The sequence below is a fragment of the Talpa occidentalis genome, unplaced genomic scaffold (genome assembly GCF_014898055.3).
Source record: "Talpa occidentalis isolate TD23 unplaced genomic scaffold, MPIMG_talOcc4v2.1 talOcc4.9, whole genome shotgun sequence".
Classification (NCBI taxonomy): domain Eukaryota; kingdom Metazoa; phylum Chordata; class Mammalia; order Eulipotyphla; family Talpidae; genus Talpa; species Talpa occidentalis.
In genome coordinates, this window is record NW_023605305.1 from 11,692,963 (window position 1) to 11,711,307 (window position 18,345).

Sequence of the window (18,345 nt, forward strand, 5' to 3'; positions counted from 1 at the left end):
TTGTCAAGAAAGAAATTGGGACATCCCATGAATAGATAGAGGTCAGCAAACTGCCCTGACATTGAGGGCAGGAGAGAGCAGGGAACCCTCTATACACCGTGCACCCTTCCAGCACAGGAAATGAGGTGGTTGCCTTGAGGGAAACTTTTTCCACATAGCAACCCCCTATCATCCTGTGAGGTGGACACTATCATCCCCTCGTGACAGATGAGAAAGTTGAGTGACCTGCTCCAGGGGCCACAGCATGTGACAGCTCTAGCTGAACCCAGGTCTCGCTGACTCCAGACCATGTTCTGCCCAGGCCTCCGGGGCACTAATCTCTGCAGTGAAAACCACCTTGGCCCATGAGCCACAGGAGCCCTTCACAGGGGTAGTGAGAGCTCAAGCCAGCAGTTTATAATTAGCCCTCGTGGCTAACCAAGGCCTCCCACCAAGATCTAACACCAACCAGTCTGGGGGTGGGGGAGGGGATTAAGTTCTCAGAAGAGGATTTGGGCTCCCACGTTCCTGTGTGGCATCCTGGGGCCTCCTAGTGATGCTGCCCTGATCATGGTGCCCGAGCTCAGGTTGCACACATGTGCCCCCTAGCCTAGCAGGGGCAGGCTGGCATCACCTCTCCCTCCTGCCCACTGGAACAGGCTGAGAACCTGAGATGCGGCCCAGCAGCTGCGGACACAGCCGGAGCACTTCTCTGGAGCCGCCTAAGCAGGGCCCTGTTCCCACGGCCTTACAGGGCGCCTAACCATCCATCACCCCAATCACCCAGAAGCTGGGGACTGTTACTGTCTCCGTGTTACACATGTGAAAATGGAAGCAGAGAGAAGTCAGGTTTGAAATCACATCACTTAGAAGAGATGGAGGCAGGCCTCCAGCCCAGAGCGGGGCTCCTAAGGAGGGGTGCTGCTGTAACTTCTGGGAGCAGGTGGGCAGGTGAGGAGCAGGAAGGGTTGAGGAATAGAACGCCGCAAAAGTTTCAGGCGGCAGGGCAGGGGGTCAGTGGCTAAGAGCCCATCCTCTGGGCCCGTGCCCTTGTCCTGGGAGACTGCCCGCAGCCCCAGGCACAGTCCCTGCTTGGGCTGGCTCCAGGGCCTCTGGGTTCGCCACCTGGAAGAGGGCTCTGCAATCAGCCTTGAGCCCTGAGGATAGGTAACAGCATTAGAAGGAAGGCCCCCGAGCAGGACCTAGAGGGAGTTATGACTTTGCATCCCGGAGTCCCCAACCAAGGCCTGAGCTGCTTCTACCTCTTCTTGGAACAAGCAGCTGCCGCTCTGACACCCATTCTCATGCAACATGGGGTGCTGAGGGGCCCTTTGTATGCTCTGGGCCCTCCAACCCCCAGGGATTCTTCTGAGGCACAGGCCTTTCCAGCCTCCCAGAAAAAGCTCAGGCTGGAGTGAGCGTCTGCAGGCCAGCGGAGGAAGCAGCTCAGAGAGGGTGTAGCACAGGCACACAGAGAGCAGGTTCACTGCCGATTCGGGCAGATGGAAGGAGTCCTGGAGCCCTCGACAGATTTTTTAGGACGTGAGCGCTGTCTCAGGGAACCAGGACATGGGCTGACCAGCAGGCAGGCAGGTCCGCAAGGAGACGGGCCCAGGCCAGGCAAGGGGACGGGGAGGCAGGCAGGCAACGGAGCCCTCCAGCCCACCCCCACATCTTTGTGCTTTCCCGGCCTCTCTCTGGCGTACTCAGTCTCGCGTGGTCGCCCGCCGCGCTGCCGCCTGCCTTTATCCAGCGCCTCCAAGCACAGGTGTGGGCACTTACACATGCGCACTCCGTGCCTGTGACCAGGTGTCCTGAATCACAGGTGCGAGGACCCCATGCCCACCCTCCCTCCGCGGCATCCACACTAGTGAGAGGTGGGTGAAAAAAGCCTGATGACAGCATTAACCCTAGAGAGGGTCTGACCAGCTCCAGGGTGGAGCTGAAACCACCCAACTGTGACCACCCTAAAGGGGGTGGATGGTTCTCCTGAGGCTCACAGATAGAATAGCGGCCTGGTCTTCCTCAGAGAGACACTGCCCTTGGAGCCAGGGCCCTGGGGCCCGCCGGCCACTCCCTGCCCTAATCACAGGGGAGGAAGATGATGAGAAAGCTAATCGAGACCGTGCACACTGAGGAGACATCAGATCACACTTGCTCGGGGCAGCCCCGGGAGGGAGCCGCCTGTGGCGTGCCCGCTGTGGGTGGGAACCCAGGGCCTCAGTGACCAAGAGGTCATCTTTCCTTTATGTGGGGGCAGCAGGGGCCGTGGAGGGCTGGGGACAGGGCAGTGTTGTGCCACCATCCCAGACTGGGCAGGTTCATTGGCGACTCGGGCAGATGTGAAGGGAACTGTGGAGCCTCTGAGGTGTTTGACGGGGTGTTGGGGACAAACAGGCGTCCCAGGAAAGGCCGAGCATCAGCAAAATGAGGGAGGAAGGCGGGGAGACGGGAGGCTTGGGAGACAACTGGGCCCCCCAAGAACCAAGCCCCCCATGCCCCCACAAATCTTTGCATTTTCTCTGGCCTCTGGCTTCTCTCTGGTGTTCTGAGTCTTGGGTCGTCTCCTGGCCTCCTGGGTGCTGCCGCCCTGCCTTTAGCCATCGTCACCAGGCACAGGTGTGGGTGTTTACACCTGCGCACGCGCGCGCTCCAGGGCCCAGGTGTCCCTAATCACAGGTGCGTGTGTCCTGCATCCCCCACGCTCACTCCCCTTGGCCCTCTGCATCCACACTAGTGAAGGGAAGGCGAAAAGAAGCCTGAAGACAGCATTTACCCTACGAAGGTCAGACACCAAGTTGAAGTCACACAGTAAAACTGACAGGCCTCTGGCCACGGATTCTCACAGCTTCCTGACCCTGGGCCCAGTCAAGTCAGGTCAGCTGTGCCATGGGAACACTGTGGGCACCAGTGACTATCCATGGGACCCAGGGCCTGCCTCATCCTGGTACTTGACCCCCTCCGCCTCTCCCTGCCCCCGCCTTTCCACCCTCTTAACATGGGAGCTTGGACACTGGCGCTGGCCCCACTCTACAGAGAAGAGAGCCAACAGCCAGAGAATGACGGGAACGCAGCGACAGCTTGTGGTGGCAAGACGGCCCGAGGGGCTCGAACCCCACTGATAAGAGTGCCCCAAATAGGAACGAGCAAATATAGAGACCTGATGTGGGAAAGACCTCAAAATATGTTAGAGGGACAGAAGTGATGTCATGTGGCTGGGAGGCAGAAAAAGGGACAGCAGTGGGGGTGAGGTGGGAGAGGTGAGCAGGAACTCTCTCTCTGTGATGGGCGGGGACAGGAAGAGGAAGAAGCTGCTGAAGGTTAGACGAGGGAGAGATGTCATCCCACTGTGCTTTGGAAAGAGGAGTCTGGCCACCACCCAGAGGAGGGACCAGGAAGGCAGGAGCAGACCTGAGGCCCTTCTGCGTCGGGGGGGGAGGTGGCCGGGACCGCGACCCGCTAAGTGTGGTGGTGAGCGAGGGAACTGGCTCCCGGCAGGTTCGGGACTTAAAGTCGGCAGTATTGGCCCATGGAGTGAATGTAGGGAGTGGGGGGCGGAGGTGGAACCAGGGATGCGCCCCAAGATTTGACCTGAGTACTTGGATGGTTGGCAATGCCGTGGATGGATATGGGGGAACATTTTCTGGGAGAAATTCGAGCCGGTTTGGATCACATTGGCTGGAGATGCCACCGGACTTCGGGCTGGACATGCTGAGACGTCGAGGAGAGAGAGCGGAGCGCTCAGAGGAGGAGAGCAGGCCGGGACAGAAGACCAGGGTCATGATGGGGCTGAAGGGGCTTGACCGGGGCCAGACAGACTCCAAACCCACGCGGGCGCCTCTGGCCAGTGTGAATTTCCCTCTGGGAGCTGGGGCTGCATCTGAAGTTGGGGTGGGGGCGGCTGCAAGACTGGGACGGGACAAGACTGAATTTGGCAAGAACCTGAGACCCTTCCAGCCTGGACTGCTCAGCCCCCAAACACAGCCCGCCCACAGGGGAGCTCTTTCAAGCAGGCACTCCTGCCTCTGCCCAAGAAACAGACAGAGAAACTGAGTCCCACAGGGGGGCAAAGATGGCTCCAGGTCTTCGGCCTGGCTTTTCAGCCTCCCGCTAAGGTGGGCTCCTGTCTGACCAGCACCAGGGTTGAGCTGTGACCACCCTGAAGGGGTGGGGGTTCTCCTGAGGCTCTCAGATGGAGCAGGGGCCTGGTCTTCCTGCCTGGGCTCCCGCCAAGGCAAAACATGCCCCACGCCTGCCTCAGTGCCCGTCCAGTCGTCCCTCCCGGCCGTCAGACCCCTCCGGGGCAACCTCAAGTCTGGCTCCAGCCTGACTTTGCCCTGTGGCCAGGATCGAGGCCCCTCTGGCCTCCGCCCAGGCCACCCAATGCCAGGGCGCCTGGAGGAGTCCATCGGGCTGGCGGGCAGTGTTCCCAGGCCGGGCAGCTGAGGTCTGGCTCCGCCCAAGGGGCTGCTGCCTGGGAGCCACTAGCTGTCTCCTTGGGGAAGCAACTGGGATCTCCAGAACAAACATGGAAACCACAGCTCCCCACCCCCACTCCGCCCTGGAGGGGAGCTGTCTCTGCCCACCAGCACTCGTGTCCAGGGCAGGCCAGTGAGGACGGAGCACAGTGGCTGTGGCCACACGAGGATGGAGAAGCCTGTAGCTGAGGGGCTCAGGCGCTCCTGCGTGCCCCCCAGGGCCCCCCAGGAGGGAGCTGTGGACTGAGCGGGGGTGGAACATGTCTCAGCAGCCTCGGGCCAAGAACAACGCCCTGGAACTGGGCCTATCTGCTTTCACATTTGAACTCTGCCACAGCCCAGCTGTCGGCCTGGGCAAGTGACTTCACCTGTCACGCCTTGGTTCCAACCCCTTCTGAAAAGCCTGGCGCTCCCTCGAGGGTCTGGCTCAGGGCTCAGAGCCCGATACATCCTTGAGGGACAACAGTCCCAGAGGATCTGGGCCTCGGGGGAGCCAGAACAACCCCGGGGGATTCCAGGCCTGGCAGGGCAGGCAGGGACAACCTCGCTGATTCAGACCAGCCGGGGGAGGGGGAGCGTCTGCCTCCACCAAAAGTCACAATTAGAGCCCCGTTTAGGGAAACACTGTGTTAGTTCCTCCCCAGGCCCCTGTGATTATAGGCTCGGAGCTAAACTGTCCCTAACAGGATGACACCGGACAGGCCCCGTCCAGGGCCAGGCAGGGGGTGCAGCCCAGCCTTCGGGTGTCCAGCTGAGAGACTGAGGCCGGGGTTAGAGGGCCCAAGTTTTAGCTCACACTGGGGATTCAGAGGGGCCTGTCCAAGCCGGCTCCCAGTGTGGGCCCAAGCTCCAACCCACCTCTTCGTACTCTGCAGGGTTTACTGCTGCGTCTCAAAGCAAAAGGCCTCTTGAAGGAGTCAACACTCGTGAACAGGAGGGCTGGGGGCTAGGCGGCTGAGGCCCCAAGGGGAAGTGGGGCCTGTCCGAATGGCCTCAGAGAGACACTGCCTGTAGGGCAAGGTAAAAGGTATCAGGCTTTTCTGCCCTCCCGCCATCAGGATAGATGAGGGAACCCAGTGATCCTGAATGCATGCCTGATGGCGGGCACCTGAAGTGGGTACACCTGCGCTAAGACTGTGCTATTAAGGGCGGCGTCACAGGGACGCAAGAAGCCGAGAAAGCAGCAGCAGAAGCTGAGCAGAAGCCGAGAGAAGGCCGGAGAGCCCAGAGTGAAGACCTGCTGGGGGCTGGGAGGCCTGCCAGCTTCCTGGCCCCCCAGCACCCCTGCTTGCCATATGCCTGGTGAACCCCAATAAAAGACCTGCAAAAACCCACTAAGGACTCTGACTCCTCCTTTACCCGGTCTGCATGGGATCAGAAAACCTGCACTGTGGTCCTGTAACAGGGTGGTCCCCAGGAAAGGGGGAGGTTCCCTCCCTGTCCTATAACAGTCCTCCCTGGCCTTACACTGCCCTTGGAGCCAGGGCCCTGGGGCCCGCCGGCACTCCCTGCCCTAATCACAGGGGAGGAAGATGATGATAAAGCTAATGGAGACCTCGCGCACTGAGGAGACATCAGATCACGCTTGCTCGGGGCAGCCCCGGGAGGGAGCCGCCTGTGGCGTGCCCGCTGTGGGTGGGAACCCAGGGCCTCAGTGACCAAGAGGTCGGCTTTCCTTTATGTGGGGGCAGCAGGGGCCGTGGAGGGCTGGGGACAGGGCAGTGTTGTGCCACCATCCCAGACTGGGCAGGTTCATTGGCGACTCGGGCAGATGTGAAGGGAACTGTGGAGCCTCTGGGGTGTGTTTGACAGGGTGTTGGGGACAAACAGGCGTCCCAGGAAAGGCCGAGTGTCAGGAAAATGAGGGGGGGAGACGGGAGGCTCGGGAGACAACGGGCCCCCCAATCCCCGTACTAATATTTGCACTCTCCCTGGCCTCTCTGGCTTCTCTCTGGTGTTCTCAGTCTTGTGCTGTCTCGTGGCCTCCTGTGTGCTGCCGCCCTGCCTTTAGCCATCTTCTCCAGGCACAGGTGTGGGTGTTTACACCTGCGCACGCGCGCGTTCCAGGGCCCAGTGTCCCGAATCACAGGTGCGTGTGTCCTGCATCCCCCACGCTCACTCCCCTTGGCCCTCTGCATCCACACTAGTGAAGGGAAGGCGAAAAGAAGCCTGAAGACAGCATTTACCCTACGAAGGTCAGACACCAAGTTGAAGTCACACAGTAAAACTGACAGGCCTCTGGCCACGGATTCTCACAGCTTCCTGACCCTGGGCCCAGTCAAGTCAGGTCAGCTGTGCCATGGGAACACTGTGGGCACCAGTGACTATCCATGGGACCCAGGGCCTGCCTCATCCTGGTACTTGACCCCCTCCGCCTCTCCCTGGCCCCGCCTTTCCACCCTCTTAACATGGGAGCTTGGACACTGGCGCTGGCCCCACTCTACAGAGAAGAGAGCCAACAGCCAGAGAATGACGGGAACGCGGCGACAGCTTGTGGTGGCAAGACAGCCCGAGGGGCTCGAACCCCACTGATAAGAGTGCCCCAAATAGGAACGAGCAAATATAGAGACCTGATGTGGGAAAGACCTCAAAATATGTTAGAGGGACAGAAGTGATGTCATGTGGCTGGGAGGCAGAAAAAGGGACAGCAGTGGGGGTGAGGTGGGAGAGGTGAGCAGGAACTCTCTCTCTGTGATGGGCGGGGACAGGAAGAGGAAGAAGCTGCTGAAGGTTAGACGAGGGAGAGATGTCATCCCACTGTGCTTTGGAAAGAGGAGTCTGGCCACCACCCAGAGGAGGGACCAGGAAGGCAGGAGCAGACCTGAGGCCCTTCTGCGTCGGGGGGAGGTGGCCGGGACCGCGACCCGCTAAGTGTGGTGGTGAGCGAGGGAACTGGCTCCCGGCAGGTTCGGGACTTAAAGTCGGCAGTATTTGCCCTTGGAGTGAATGTAGGGAGTGGGGGGCGGAGGTGGAACCAGGGATGCGCCCCAAGATTTGACCTGAGTACTTGGATGGTTGGCAATGCCGTGGATGGATATGGGGGAACATTTTCTGGGAGAAATTCGAGCCGGTTTGGATCACATTGGCTGGAGATGCCACCGGACTTCGGGCTGGACATGCTGAGACGTCGAGGAGAGAGAGCGGAGCGCTCAGAGGAGGAGAGCAGGCCGGGACAGAAGACCAGGGTCATGATGGGGCTGAAGGGGCTTGACCGGGGCCAGACAGACTCCAAACCCACGCGGGCGCCTCTGGCCAGTGTGAATTTCCCTCTGGGAGCTGGGGCTGCATCTGAAGTTGGGGTGGGGGCGGCTGCAAGACTGGGACGGGACAAGACTGAATTTGGCAAGAACCTGAGACCCTTCCAGCCTGGACTGCTCAGCCCCCAAACACAGCCCGCCCACAGGGGAGCTCTTTCAAGCAGGCACTCCTGCCTCTGCCCAAGAAACAGACAGAGAAACTGAGTCCCACAGGGGGGCAAAGATGGCTCCAGGTCTTCGGCCTGGCTTTTCAGCCTCCCGCTAAGGTGGGCTCCTGTCTGACCAGCACCCGGGTTGAGCTGTGACCACCCTGAAGGGGGTGGGGGTTCTCCTGAGGCTCTCAGATGGAGCAGGGGCCTGGTCTTCCTGCCTGGGCTCCCGCCAAGGCAAAACATGCCCCACGCCTGCCTCAGTGCCCGTCCAGTCGTCCCTCCCAGCCGTCAGACCCCTCCGGGGCAACCTCAAGTCTGGCTCCAGCCTGACTTTGCCCTGTGGCCAGGATCGAGGCCCCTCTGGCCTCCGCCCAGGCCACCCAATGCCAGGGCGCCTGGAGGAGTCCATCGGGCTGGCGGGCAGTGTTCCCAGGCCGGGCAGCTGAGGTCTGGCTCCGCCCAAGGGGCTGCTGCCTGGGAGCCACTAGCTGTCTCCTTGGGGAAGCAACTGGGATCTCCAGAACAAACATGGAAACCACAGCTCCCCACCCCCACTCCGCCCTGGAGGGGAGCTGTCTCTGCCCACCAGCACTCGTGTCCAGGGCAGGCCAGTGAGGACGAAGCACAGTGGCTGTGGCCACACGAGGATGGAGAAGCCTGTAGCTGAGGGGCTCAGGCGCTCCTGCGTGCCCCCCAGGGCCCCCCAGGAGGGAGCTGTGGACTGAGCGGGGGTGGAACATGTCTCAGCAGCCTCGGGCCAAGAACAGCGCCCTGGAACTGGGCCTATCTGCTTTCACATTTGAACTCTGCCACAGCCCAGCTGTCGGCCTGGGCAAGTGACTTCACCTGTCACGCCTTGGTTCCAACCCCTTCTGAAAAGCCTGGCGCTCCCTCGAGGGTCTGGCTCAGGGCTCAGAGCCCGATACATCCTTGAGGGACAACAGTCCCAGAGGATCTGGGGCTCGGGGGAGCCAGAACAACCCCGGGGGATTCCAGGCCTGGCAGGGCAGGCAGGGACAACCTCGCTGATTCAGACCAGCCGGGGGAGGGGGAGCGTCTGCCTCCACCAAAAGTCACAATTAGAGCCCCGTTTAGGGAAACACTGTGTTAGTTCCTCCCCAGGCCCCTGTGATTATAGGCTCGGAGCTAAACTGTCCCTAACAGGATGACACCGGACAGGCCCCGTCCAGGGCCAGGCAGGGGGTGCAGCCCAGCCTTCGGGTGTCCAGCTGAAAGACTGAGGCCGGGGTTAGAGGGCCCAAGTTTTAGCTCACACTGGGGATTCAGAGGGGCCTGTCCAAGCCGGCTCCCAGTGTGGGCTCAAGCTCCAACCCACCTCTTCGTACTCTGCAGGGTTTACTGCTGCGTCTCAAAGCAAAAGGCCTCTTGAAGGAGTCAACACTCGTGAACAAGAGGGCTGGGGGCTAGGGGGCTGAGGCCCCAAGGGGAAGTGGGGCCTGTCCGAATGGCCTCAGAGAGACACTGCCCTTGGAGCCAGGGCCCTGGGGCCCGCCAGCCACTCCCTGCCCTAATCACAGGGGAGGAAGATGATGATAAAGCTAATGGAGACCTCGCCACTGAGGAGACATCAGATCACGCTTGCACGGGGCAGCCCCGGGAGGGAGCCGCCTGTGGCGTGCCCGCTGTGGGTGGGAACCCAGGGCCTCAGTGACCAAGAGGTCGGCTTTCCTTTATGTGGGGGCAGCAGGGGCCATGGAGGGCTGGGGACAGGGCAGTGTGTGCCTCCATCCCAGACTGGGCAGGTTCATTGGCGATTCGGGCAGATGTAAAGGGAACTGAGGAGCCTCTGGTGCATCTGACAGGGTGTTCGGGGAAGCAGGCGTCCCCAGGCCCAGTGTCAGGGAAGCAGGGAGGCCAGGAAGTTGGGGAGACAATAGGCCCCTCCAGCACCCCGTCTTTGCACTCTCTCTGGCCTCTCTGGTATTCTCAGTCTCGTGTTGTCTCGTGGTCCCACCTCAGACTGGTCCAGGTGTGCTGCTGCCCTGCCTTAGCCAGGCCTGCAGGCGCAGGTGTGGGCACTTACACCTGCACGCTCCCGTGCTCCCTGGACCCAGGTGTCCCTAATCATAGGTCAGGTACCTCGTGCTCACACCCCTGGGCCCTGGCATCCACACTAGTGAGGGGAGGGCATATAAGTGCCTGAGACATCATTTCCCCTACAGAGGCCTCTAATCTGAACTAGTGGACCAGACTCACAGGCAGGCCAGCGGGCAGGGATGCAGCGCCTGAGCGTCCCAGGCCCCCTGGGGTCTCCACATTCTGCCTATGGCTTCTCTCTGGCTGCAATCTCAGACTCCCTCTTGTGAGGATCTCTCAGCCAGGACGCCCGTACTTACACGTACATGTCCCGGGCTCTTTGGTTTCTTGGCCTGGGCGCATGTGCCCTGCCTCACACCTCTCACCCTGGGTGCCCATGCATGTCCCGTGCTCACGCACCCAAGTGCTTTTTCCACCAACAAATATCGCATGTGGGTAATGAAAACTGGAGGAAAACAAGGCTGCAGGTGGTGGCTGTAGAGGCTGGGGTGGGGCAAAAAGAGCCTGAGCTGCTCCATTTCCCTACAGGTGACAGAGAAGGAGCAGTAGGGCTGTTGCTGGAGCCGGGCTGGGCAGCGTCCATAGGGGGAGGGACGACCCAGGAGGCCGTGGTTGGGAACGGAGGGTGGCTAGGAGGTCCCTGGCCAGCCTGGACGGTGCTGGGAGGCCTTGAGTATCTGGACGAAGGGCCTAAGGAGATGTGGGGTGAGGAAGGTGTATGTGGGGAGCCTCTCAGGGGTCCAGCCTGGGTACTGGGTGACTGAGGGGGTCTCATCTGAGGTAGGACCACTGGTCCCTCGGGAAGCTGAAGGCAGGGCTGGCACTGAAGCAGGTATGTCAGTGGTAGGACTGGACGAGCTACTAAGGCCCTTGAGCACAAGGCAGGGTTTGGGGGTTGGTCATTTCAGCCAGAGGTGACAATGAGGGAGTTAGCAAGTGAATGAATGAATGAATGAAAAAGTTGTTTAAGAGAATCTGCTCTTGGGGAGGCCACAGGTCTCTTCCCTGCTGCCCATCTGGGGAGGTCTCTGAGATTCATGAATCACAGAAGAAGGCCTAAATCCCAGCTCTCCAGAAAAAAGGGTCTTGAACTCTTGGGGACTCCCCCTGACTTGTCCAAATGCCCCCCATAAGGACAACAGAGCAATACACCTTTGGCCTACTCCCACCTCAGTCCCAGTCAGCCTCCAATGCCAGGAGTCAGAGGTTGCCAGCCCCAGTCCCCACCCCCACCTGACCCTTGCCCCGGCTGAACACCCATCCGGTGGGGGATGGGAGGGGGAAAAAGAGGGTCTCTTCTCTCCATCCCCTCTGCAGCTCAATTTGGGGAGCCCCCGGGTAGGGGCAGCACTCCAGTGACTCCAAGGGGCTTGGGAGGTAGGATGCTGGAGCCCCCTACTAGCCACAGGCCCCCAGCCCCATCATTCAACGCTGATAAAGCCCGGATTCTGCGCTGGGTGCTGGGTTGGACACGGGGCCCAGCAGGGAACACACAGGGCCCTCCCGTCTCACGTCTGCGGTTCCCTGGAGGAGGGGACCAGGGCCCACGACTGCACCGTGCTCTCAGGGACCGTCCTCATCCCCAGAAAACCAGAAGTCCCTGCGGGCAGGAGCTGGGCCTATCCCAGGGGAGGGGACTTTCCCGGGCCACGACTGTGACATCCCGCCGGGCTGGGGCTCCCCGTCTCTAAGACCCGCCGCTCCTGAGGCGCCTTCACTTACTCTCGGGCCAGGGGAGGTACAGGCTGCCCGGCTAAAGCCCCATTTCATACACACAAGGGCTCGTTTTTTTGGTATACGTAGGTCCCAAATAGCGCACGAGGTGTCCTTCACCTACAAATTATTCCGTGTTTATCTGAAATTCAAATTTATCTGGGCTCCATGTGTTTCTACTTGCTAAATCTGGCAGCCCTGCCCCGAGCTCATTCCTTCGGCTGGCACCTGGCCTGACCAGATGGCCCACTTCGTGTCTGGACGTGGCCCCTGCCTGCCGGATTTGAGGCCCTGCCGGCCCACACAGGGCCCCCAGGACTGACAGCCCCCGCCGGGTCACCCTGCAACCCTAGCTCCCGGGCGGACAACCCCCAACAGGCAGACCTGTAGACCATGAGACTCCAGCAGAGACAGGCGGACGGAGCCATAGCTGTAAAGCGACCCCGCGCCCCAGAAGCAGAGACACGGCAGTAAAGGGACACGGCGGGCAGGGAGAGAGCCAAGACGGAGAGACAGGGAGTCGAGGCCCCTGCCCAGAACTGCTCCAGGGAGACCGGTGCTGGGGGGAGGGGAGGCGCCTGCAGCCCACCAGGGACGCCCTTGAGTTGAGTGGGGCAGAGGCTGGTCCTCTGAGCCCCAACATTGGGCCTGGGGCTCTGAGTCCTGGACCAGCCTGGGAGGTAACTCGGGGTCTCCTGCCCTGGTAGTGAAGGGTGGGAGTCCTGCCCAGCCCCTGCCAACCTCCCCATGCCTGCCTCTCAGGGGCAAACACAGCGACATTCATGGCTTCCCAGAAGGGCCTATGGGGCAGCCAGAGTGGCTTTTAAAATTAGCCTCGCTAACCAGATCTGGCTATTTCAGGAGGCACCATCCCTGGCTGTCCCCTTGGCAGGGCGGGTGTGGAGAGGGAGGGACCTCCACATTCCAGGGTCCCCTGTGGCCTGAGCGGCAGAGAACACCCAGGTCCCGGACCCCTGGCACTGGGCGGGCCTGGGCCTGCAACAGTCTTTGGCAGTCGCCCAGGGTTAGTCATGGATGTTCAGGGACACCATCTGCCGGGGGAATGGGAGCCCCCTCATACTGGGCTTGGGTTCTACGGTAGGTACCTTAGAGGTCATGGCAGCGCCTTCCAGCAATAGGTAGGGCCTTGTCTCCACTTTACAGGTGAGGAATCCGAGACCTGGAGAGAGAGGGCCAGCTCCCAGGCTGGGCAGATGGTGGAGTCAGGTCAGCCGGGCACCCACGTCCCTCCACGGGAGGCCTCCTGCCTCCCATGTCTGGAGAAACCCCTGGCTGCCGTCTCCACCACCAAAGTTATTTCTAAGCAGAGCCCAGCTCTTCCCGGAGCTGAGTGCCCCCCGCCCAAGCCTAATTCCAGCCTCCGGTCAGTGTCCCGGCTCGCCCTCCCCGCCTCAGAGCCCTGTGTGAGCACGGAGCTGGCAGGGGCACAAGAGAAACTTCGCTGGACACTTTGATCCGGGAGTGGGTTTGTCCTCAGCCTCCTGGGCCCCACCTGGGAGCCCGTGGGGGTGGGGGTGGGGGCAGACAGAACCCAGCCCAGAGGCCTGTCCATCCTGCAGACGGGACTGGCATGACTCAAGCAGGCAGAGGGGCAAGGTGGGTCTGGTCACTGAGCTGCCCACCTGCTTTTGCCACAACGAACCCCAGCCTTGGAGCTCAGCTGTAGAACAGAGCTGTGGGGTGGGGTGGGGTGCTCAGGGTCAAGGACAAGAGCAAGCAGGGCACCTGAGTCTCACAGTAAAGCATTGTGGACCCCAGAAGAGCTGGGGTGCTGAGGCGCAGAACGCAGCTGAGTGTTCCATGCCAAAGCCTCACGTGGACACCTGTCTCCACCTCACTGCAGCAAGCGAACCCTGGGCCTTGGGGTGGGTAATAGACGTGGTCCCATGGTGGCTACTCAGTCCCTGACACCCAGTTTCTCAAGCCCGCCAGGTGCCGGGGCTGCACCCAGAACATTTGAGGTGTCACCTCAATGCACCCCACTGTACAGATGAGGAAACTGAAGCTCAGAGACCTGAAATCACAGGCCCAGAGTCAGAGCTGGGAAGGGAATGAACTCAGAGGGAAGTCTTGACCTTGGACAGTGGCTGCTGGCCCTTTGGTGTGGAGAGGCAGGGCGGGACACCGGGGCAGAGAGGACTGAAGAGCCAGGGTCTCGAGTGGGGGATTGTGAGGGTTACAGGACAGGGGTGAGGCTAAGTGATGGGGAGGAGCTAAATAGGCGACCCATTGAGCCCAGGGCAGCCTGAGTATAGGGTTTAGGGCTGAGTGTGAGTTCCTGGATGCCCAGAGGTATCTGAGGGTGACAGAGTTCCTGTCAGGTAAGATGTGGCTCTCCCGGGACCCAGCAGCCTCCTTGGGGGATGAGGGGAGCAGGAGGCTGTGAAGCTTGGGGGAGGCCCAGGCATGACTAATCCTAGTGGGAATCAATTCTGTCTCCACTGTCAAGGCCAATGGCCTCCAATCCACCCCAACCTGCTTTGCCTCCTGTGGCCCTACCTCAGGAGACCTCCGTAGTCACTAGTACCCAGGCTGGACCCCTAAGAGGCCCCCCACATACAACTCCCTCACCCCATATTCCATCAGGCGCTTTGTCCAGATACTCAGCCTCCCAGCACCTTCCAGGCTGGCCAGGGACCTCCGAGCCACCCTATATTCCCAGCCAAGGTCTCCTGGGTCCTCTCTCCCTCCGTGGATGCTCCCAGCCAGGCTCCAGCCGCAGCCCTGATGCTCTCTCTGCTGCCTGCTGCCCCAGCATAAGGTCAAGCCCAACCTCTAGCTCTGGCATCCAAAGGCACATGCCCCTTGCCTGGTCTTTGTCCATCTCCCTGTGCCCTCAGTCATCAGCTGTTGGCATTCCCAGTTCTAGTGCCCCCACCCCCCGCCCCACTCACTTAGCACCTGCAGCTCCCTCCCCAGGGACCCTTTCGGAAGGCTCCCAGGTGCTCAGGCAGCATGCTCCGGAGTCTTCTCCAGCCTCCCTCACCCAGGCCGGGCCCCTGCTGCTGGGCACCCCCTTCACTCATCACGCTTTATTTGCAGCTGCCCAGCACCGGTGAGCTCTCCTGTCAGCTGGACGGTCACCTCTTCTTCCCACGGGTAAGTGGTCCCTCGGCGCCCCCTGGTGGCCACATGGGGGAAATTCTTCACTGAGCTGAGAAGGGCGGATGAGCCGCTGAGCACCCACTGAGCACCGAGCACCCACTGAGCCCAGCAGGGTGCTGGGCCAGGTCGGCACATCCTCGTGAGCGGCGCTACTGCCCCGTTTCTCAGAAGTGGAAACTGTGGCTCAGAGAAGCTAGTTTGTTTTCAGTGACGCCTGGCTGGTAAGAGATGGCGCCAGACGTGAATCTGGGACCGCCCCACCGCAAAGCAGGGCCCCCCGGGAAGGCACAGCTGGCTGGTCGTGGAACCCTGGTCTGGCCCTGGCGGTGCCCAGACAGCAGTTCTGAAGGGGGGAGGGGCTAGGCTTCCCCTCCACCTTGGCACCACTGAAATCTGTCTGGGGTCACACAAAGCCAGGTCCAACTCGGGGTACAATAGCGATAAATAGAATTTATTTTGTACAACTGTTACTGACATACACACGGCCACGGGGGCTTCCAAATTGGGTGTTGGGGCTGGAAGGCTGGCCTTCGGTGCGGTGCCTAAAAAGTGTGGACAGACACACAGATGTGGACTCAGCCGCTGGGCCTAGCCGCCCCCTCCCTGGGGTGGGGGGCACGGAGGTGAGTGGTCACTCTAGGCCGGCTGAGACCCCCGGGCCTGGAGCGCCCAGGAGCAAGGGAGGCCAAGCTGGGTGCTGGCTGAGATGCCAGGTGGTTCCCCGCAAGGGGGTCACCTGTCTTGTGTGGAGGCAGTGGAGGGGGTGTTGGCAGATCTGTGGTAGAACATGAGGGTCCAGGTGAGGCAATGGGCAGTCAGCCCCCACCCCTCAGTCCACCTGGAGCCCCAGAGACCCCAAGAAGCAGGGTAGTGTGATGGAGGCCCTGGGAGAACAGCGCCCCGCTCGGGTGCAGGTGCCAGGAATCACAGTCTTCAGGACCTCAAATAATCTGTCCTCCTGCAGCAGAGGCACTGGACAGAGGGTGCCCGGAACCGCACAGCAGGACGCAACTCTGCCCCCCGCCCAGAGCTCACTCCGCTGCGCTCGCACCCCGCGCCTCCACAGCAGGTCCGCGCGCACTGAATAGCTCAATACCCCCTGAGTCCAGAGGTGCACCCAGGGGTGATGGAGGGCCCAGGGTAGGGGCAAGCCAACTGACCACTCCCTGCCCCAGCCTGGCCCCCAGCCCGGGGCTGGGGATGATGCCAGCAGCTTCCTGGCTCCTGGGCTCCCGGGTGGGTGTGGGCGGCTCTGCCCTGCAGAGACAGCCCAGTCGGGCGGGCCGAGGGGAGGGTGGGAGAGGGGCAGCCCAGGGGCTGGTGCTGGCCTGGAAGCAGGGGTCCATCTGCCTGGAGTTGACACAGCAGCTTCGCCTTGTGCTTCTGAGGCCCCGTCTGCAGGGGAAGGGGAGATGGCGATACCTCGAAGCGGGAAGGCAGAGGAGGAGGAGCGACCTCGGAGTCCAGGCTCTGGGTCTTTCTGTCCTCCCTGCCACCAATTCCCCAGCCCCCCCAGGCTCCCATCAGCTCACAGGCAGAGGGGAGGCGCACAGCAGGGAAGGGAAGCCCGGTGAGGGGCCGGGGGCTCGCCCGAGACATCTAGCAACTGGTGGCAGAGGAGCAGGGAAGCATTGGCCCACCCCCTGCCCACCCATGCCCGCCCCCCGAGACAGAGCCAAGGCTGGGTCTAACCTGCTCCGCTTCGCCTTCAGAGGGGCCAGGCTAACAGCCCTGCGCGGACAGAGAACAGCGCGGCGGTGAGGCAGGTGACAGCGCCGTCGGCAGGGCGGCAAGAGACGGGCAAGCAGACGTCACGGCCACACCCCAGCTGGATGAGCCAACCCCTCAGCCCCCACCCCGGCCCCTGGAAGCCCCCAAGCCCAGGCAGCAGCACCTACCGGCTGGGGCGTGTGCTGTTCAGATGCTTCCAGCTGGATCTTGATCTCGGGACACGCAGGGTCCCCCGACTTGGCGGCGTCTGGGTGGGGTGACCTCGAGGGGCCTGGAGAGGGGGGCAGGAGGGAGCCACCTCACTGGCCGCGGGGAGGCACCAGGGAGACGGGGGCATGGGTGGGCAGTCGGCACTGGTATTCCCCAATCCCCCAAGTCCCTCCCTCAGGGAGCCCCACTTGTAACTCCCCTCTCTATGCCCCACCATCCTCCAAGACCCCCTCCAGAAGCCACAAGGCCACCCACCCACCTCAAGCTGGGTAATGGCCCATCCACTGTCCCCCACATCAGGCACATCATGCCCCCACCCCCGGGGGCTGGAGAACTGTCTCCCCACCACGGGGCCCTCCTGCAGGAGAGTAGCCCCCCGCTGGGGAAAGTTGCCCCCTGCCTGGTACCTGGTGAGCTGCCTCCACTCGTTGTGCTGACGCTGTCCTCCAGCCACGTGCTGTAGATGAAGGAATCCCGCTTATGGGGTGTCCCCGAGGACGAGACGCTCTCCTGGGTGCGGAAGAGGAGACAAAGAGGGAAGTGAGCCCCCTACACACATGGCCTGGAATCCCCCCAGCCCTTCCACCCAACAGCACCCACAGTCCCCAACTCTTGCCCCCTCTGCCCAAAATGGGGCCCAGCAGTGTCTGTTCCAGGGACATTGCCCCAGGGAGAGCACAGGAGAGGGAGAGCAGGCCTGGAACCAGGCACCACGCACTCCATTTATTCATTCAACAAACATTTGCTGATGCTCTGCATTCTGCGGGCTAAATCAGGCACACTTCCTGCCAGCAGAGAGCTAGCTGGTGGGACAGACCAGGCAGAGACCAGTATGATCCCAGACTGTAAGCCCACCAGGCAGGCCTGGGCCTGCATTGCTGCCTGCGGCACCTGTGGCCCCTGGAACAAACCTGGCGGGAACTAGGTGCCCACTAAAGGTCTGTTGAGTAACGAGGACAAAGGGTGCCAGGGGCAAAGCCCCCGTCAGGGAGAGGTAACGGGGGTTCCGAACCAACCACAGGACTAGAAAATCAGGGAAGGCTTTCAGGAAGAGGTGACACGAGGCTGAGTCAAGAAAGAGGAGTAGGAGTCAATCAAAAAGGGGGAAGGAGGGGGCAGACATGGCAGGTGCAAAAGCCCAGAGGTGGAGTAAGCCCCGTAGGTTTGGAGGACAGTGAAAGGGTGCAGAATGACTGACAAGGTGAGATGAGGGAGGGAACAGATCTTCAGTGGTCTAGAGCCCACTGTGGCTTTCTGTGGGGGCACTGAGGAGCCACGGAAGGCGCCAGAGTAGGGGAGGGCTTGTCTGCATCACTCCTCTAGGGTTAGGGCACATCGCAGCCAAGCTTGGGCTCATGCTTCCACCCACAGCATCTCCAGGGACCAAAAGAACCTCCCTCTGGGTCCCTGTGCTGCACCCCTAACGCCCAGGCCTCTCACCAGGCCTGTATCATCCCCGTCCACACCCTCCGTCTCCTCCACCACGCTGGCGAAGCTGCTGGCGCTGGACGAGGAACGGGAAAAGTCCTTCAGCACCTCTGCTCGCTGGGCCGCTGTCTCCGCTCTGCCACAGACAGTGTCCTGTCAGCCAGCACCCCCCTGGGCGCCTCCTGGGCCACGCTCCTGGCCCGTGGCCTGCAG

The 18,345-nt window shown here is 61.5% G+C and overlaps 1 protein-coding gene across 13 annotated transcripts in view; it reads right to left on the bottom strand.

Moving 5' to 3' along the window:
- Window positions 1–15,038: 15,038 nt before the first annotated feature.
- The window catches only part of RAP1GAP (RAP1 GTPase activating protein), a 59,241-nt gene continuing 55,934 nt past the window's right edge, over window positions 15,039–18,345 (bottom strand). For 5 of the 13 annotated variants that reach the window (XM_037498571.2, XM_037498568.2, XM_054691062.1 and 2 more), the window contains 4 exons: window positions 18,145–18,268; window positions 17,112–17,214; window positions 16,662–16,765; window positions 16,456–16,494 (listed from right to left, as the gene is read on the bottom strand). In XM_037498571.2, the coding sequence (XP_037354468.1) occupies window positions 16,486–16,494; window positions 16,662–16,765; window positions 17,112–17,214; window positions 18,145–18,268 (340 nt within the window). In that variant the 3' untranslated portion in view covers window positions 16,456–16,485. Of the gene's footprint in view, window positions 16,159–16,455; window positions 16,495–16,661; window positions 16,797–17,111; window positions 17,215–18,144; window positions 18,269–18,345 lie in introns of those variants that run through there. The other 8 variants (XM_054691065.1, XM_054691064.1, XM_054691061.1 and 5 more) reach the window with 5 other exon arrangements.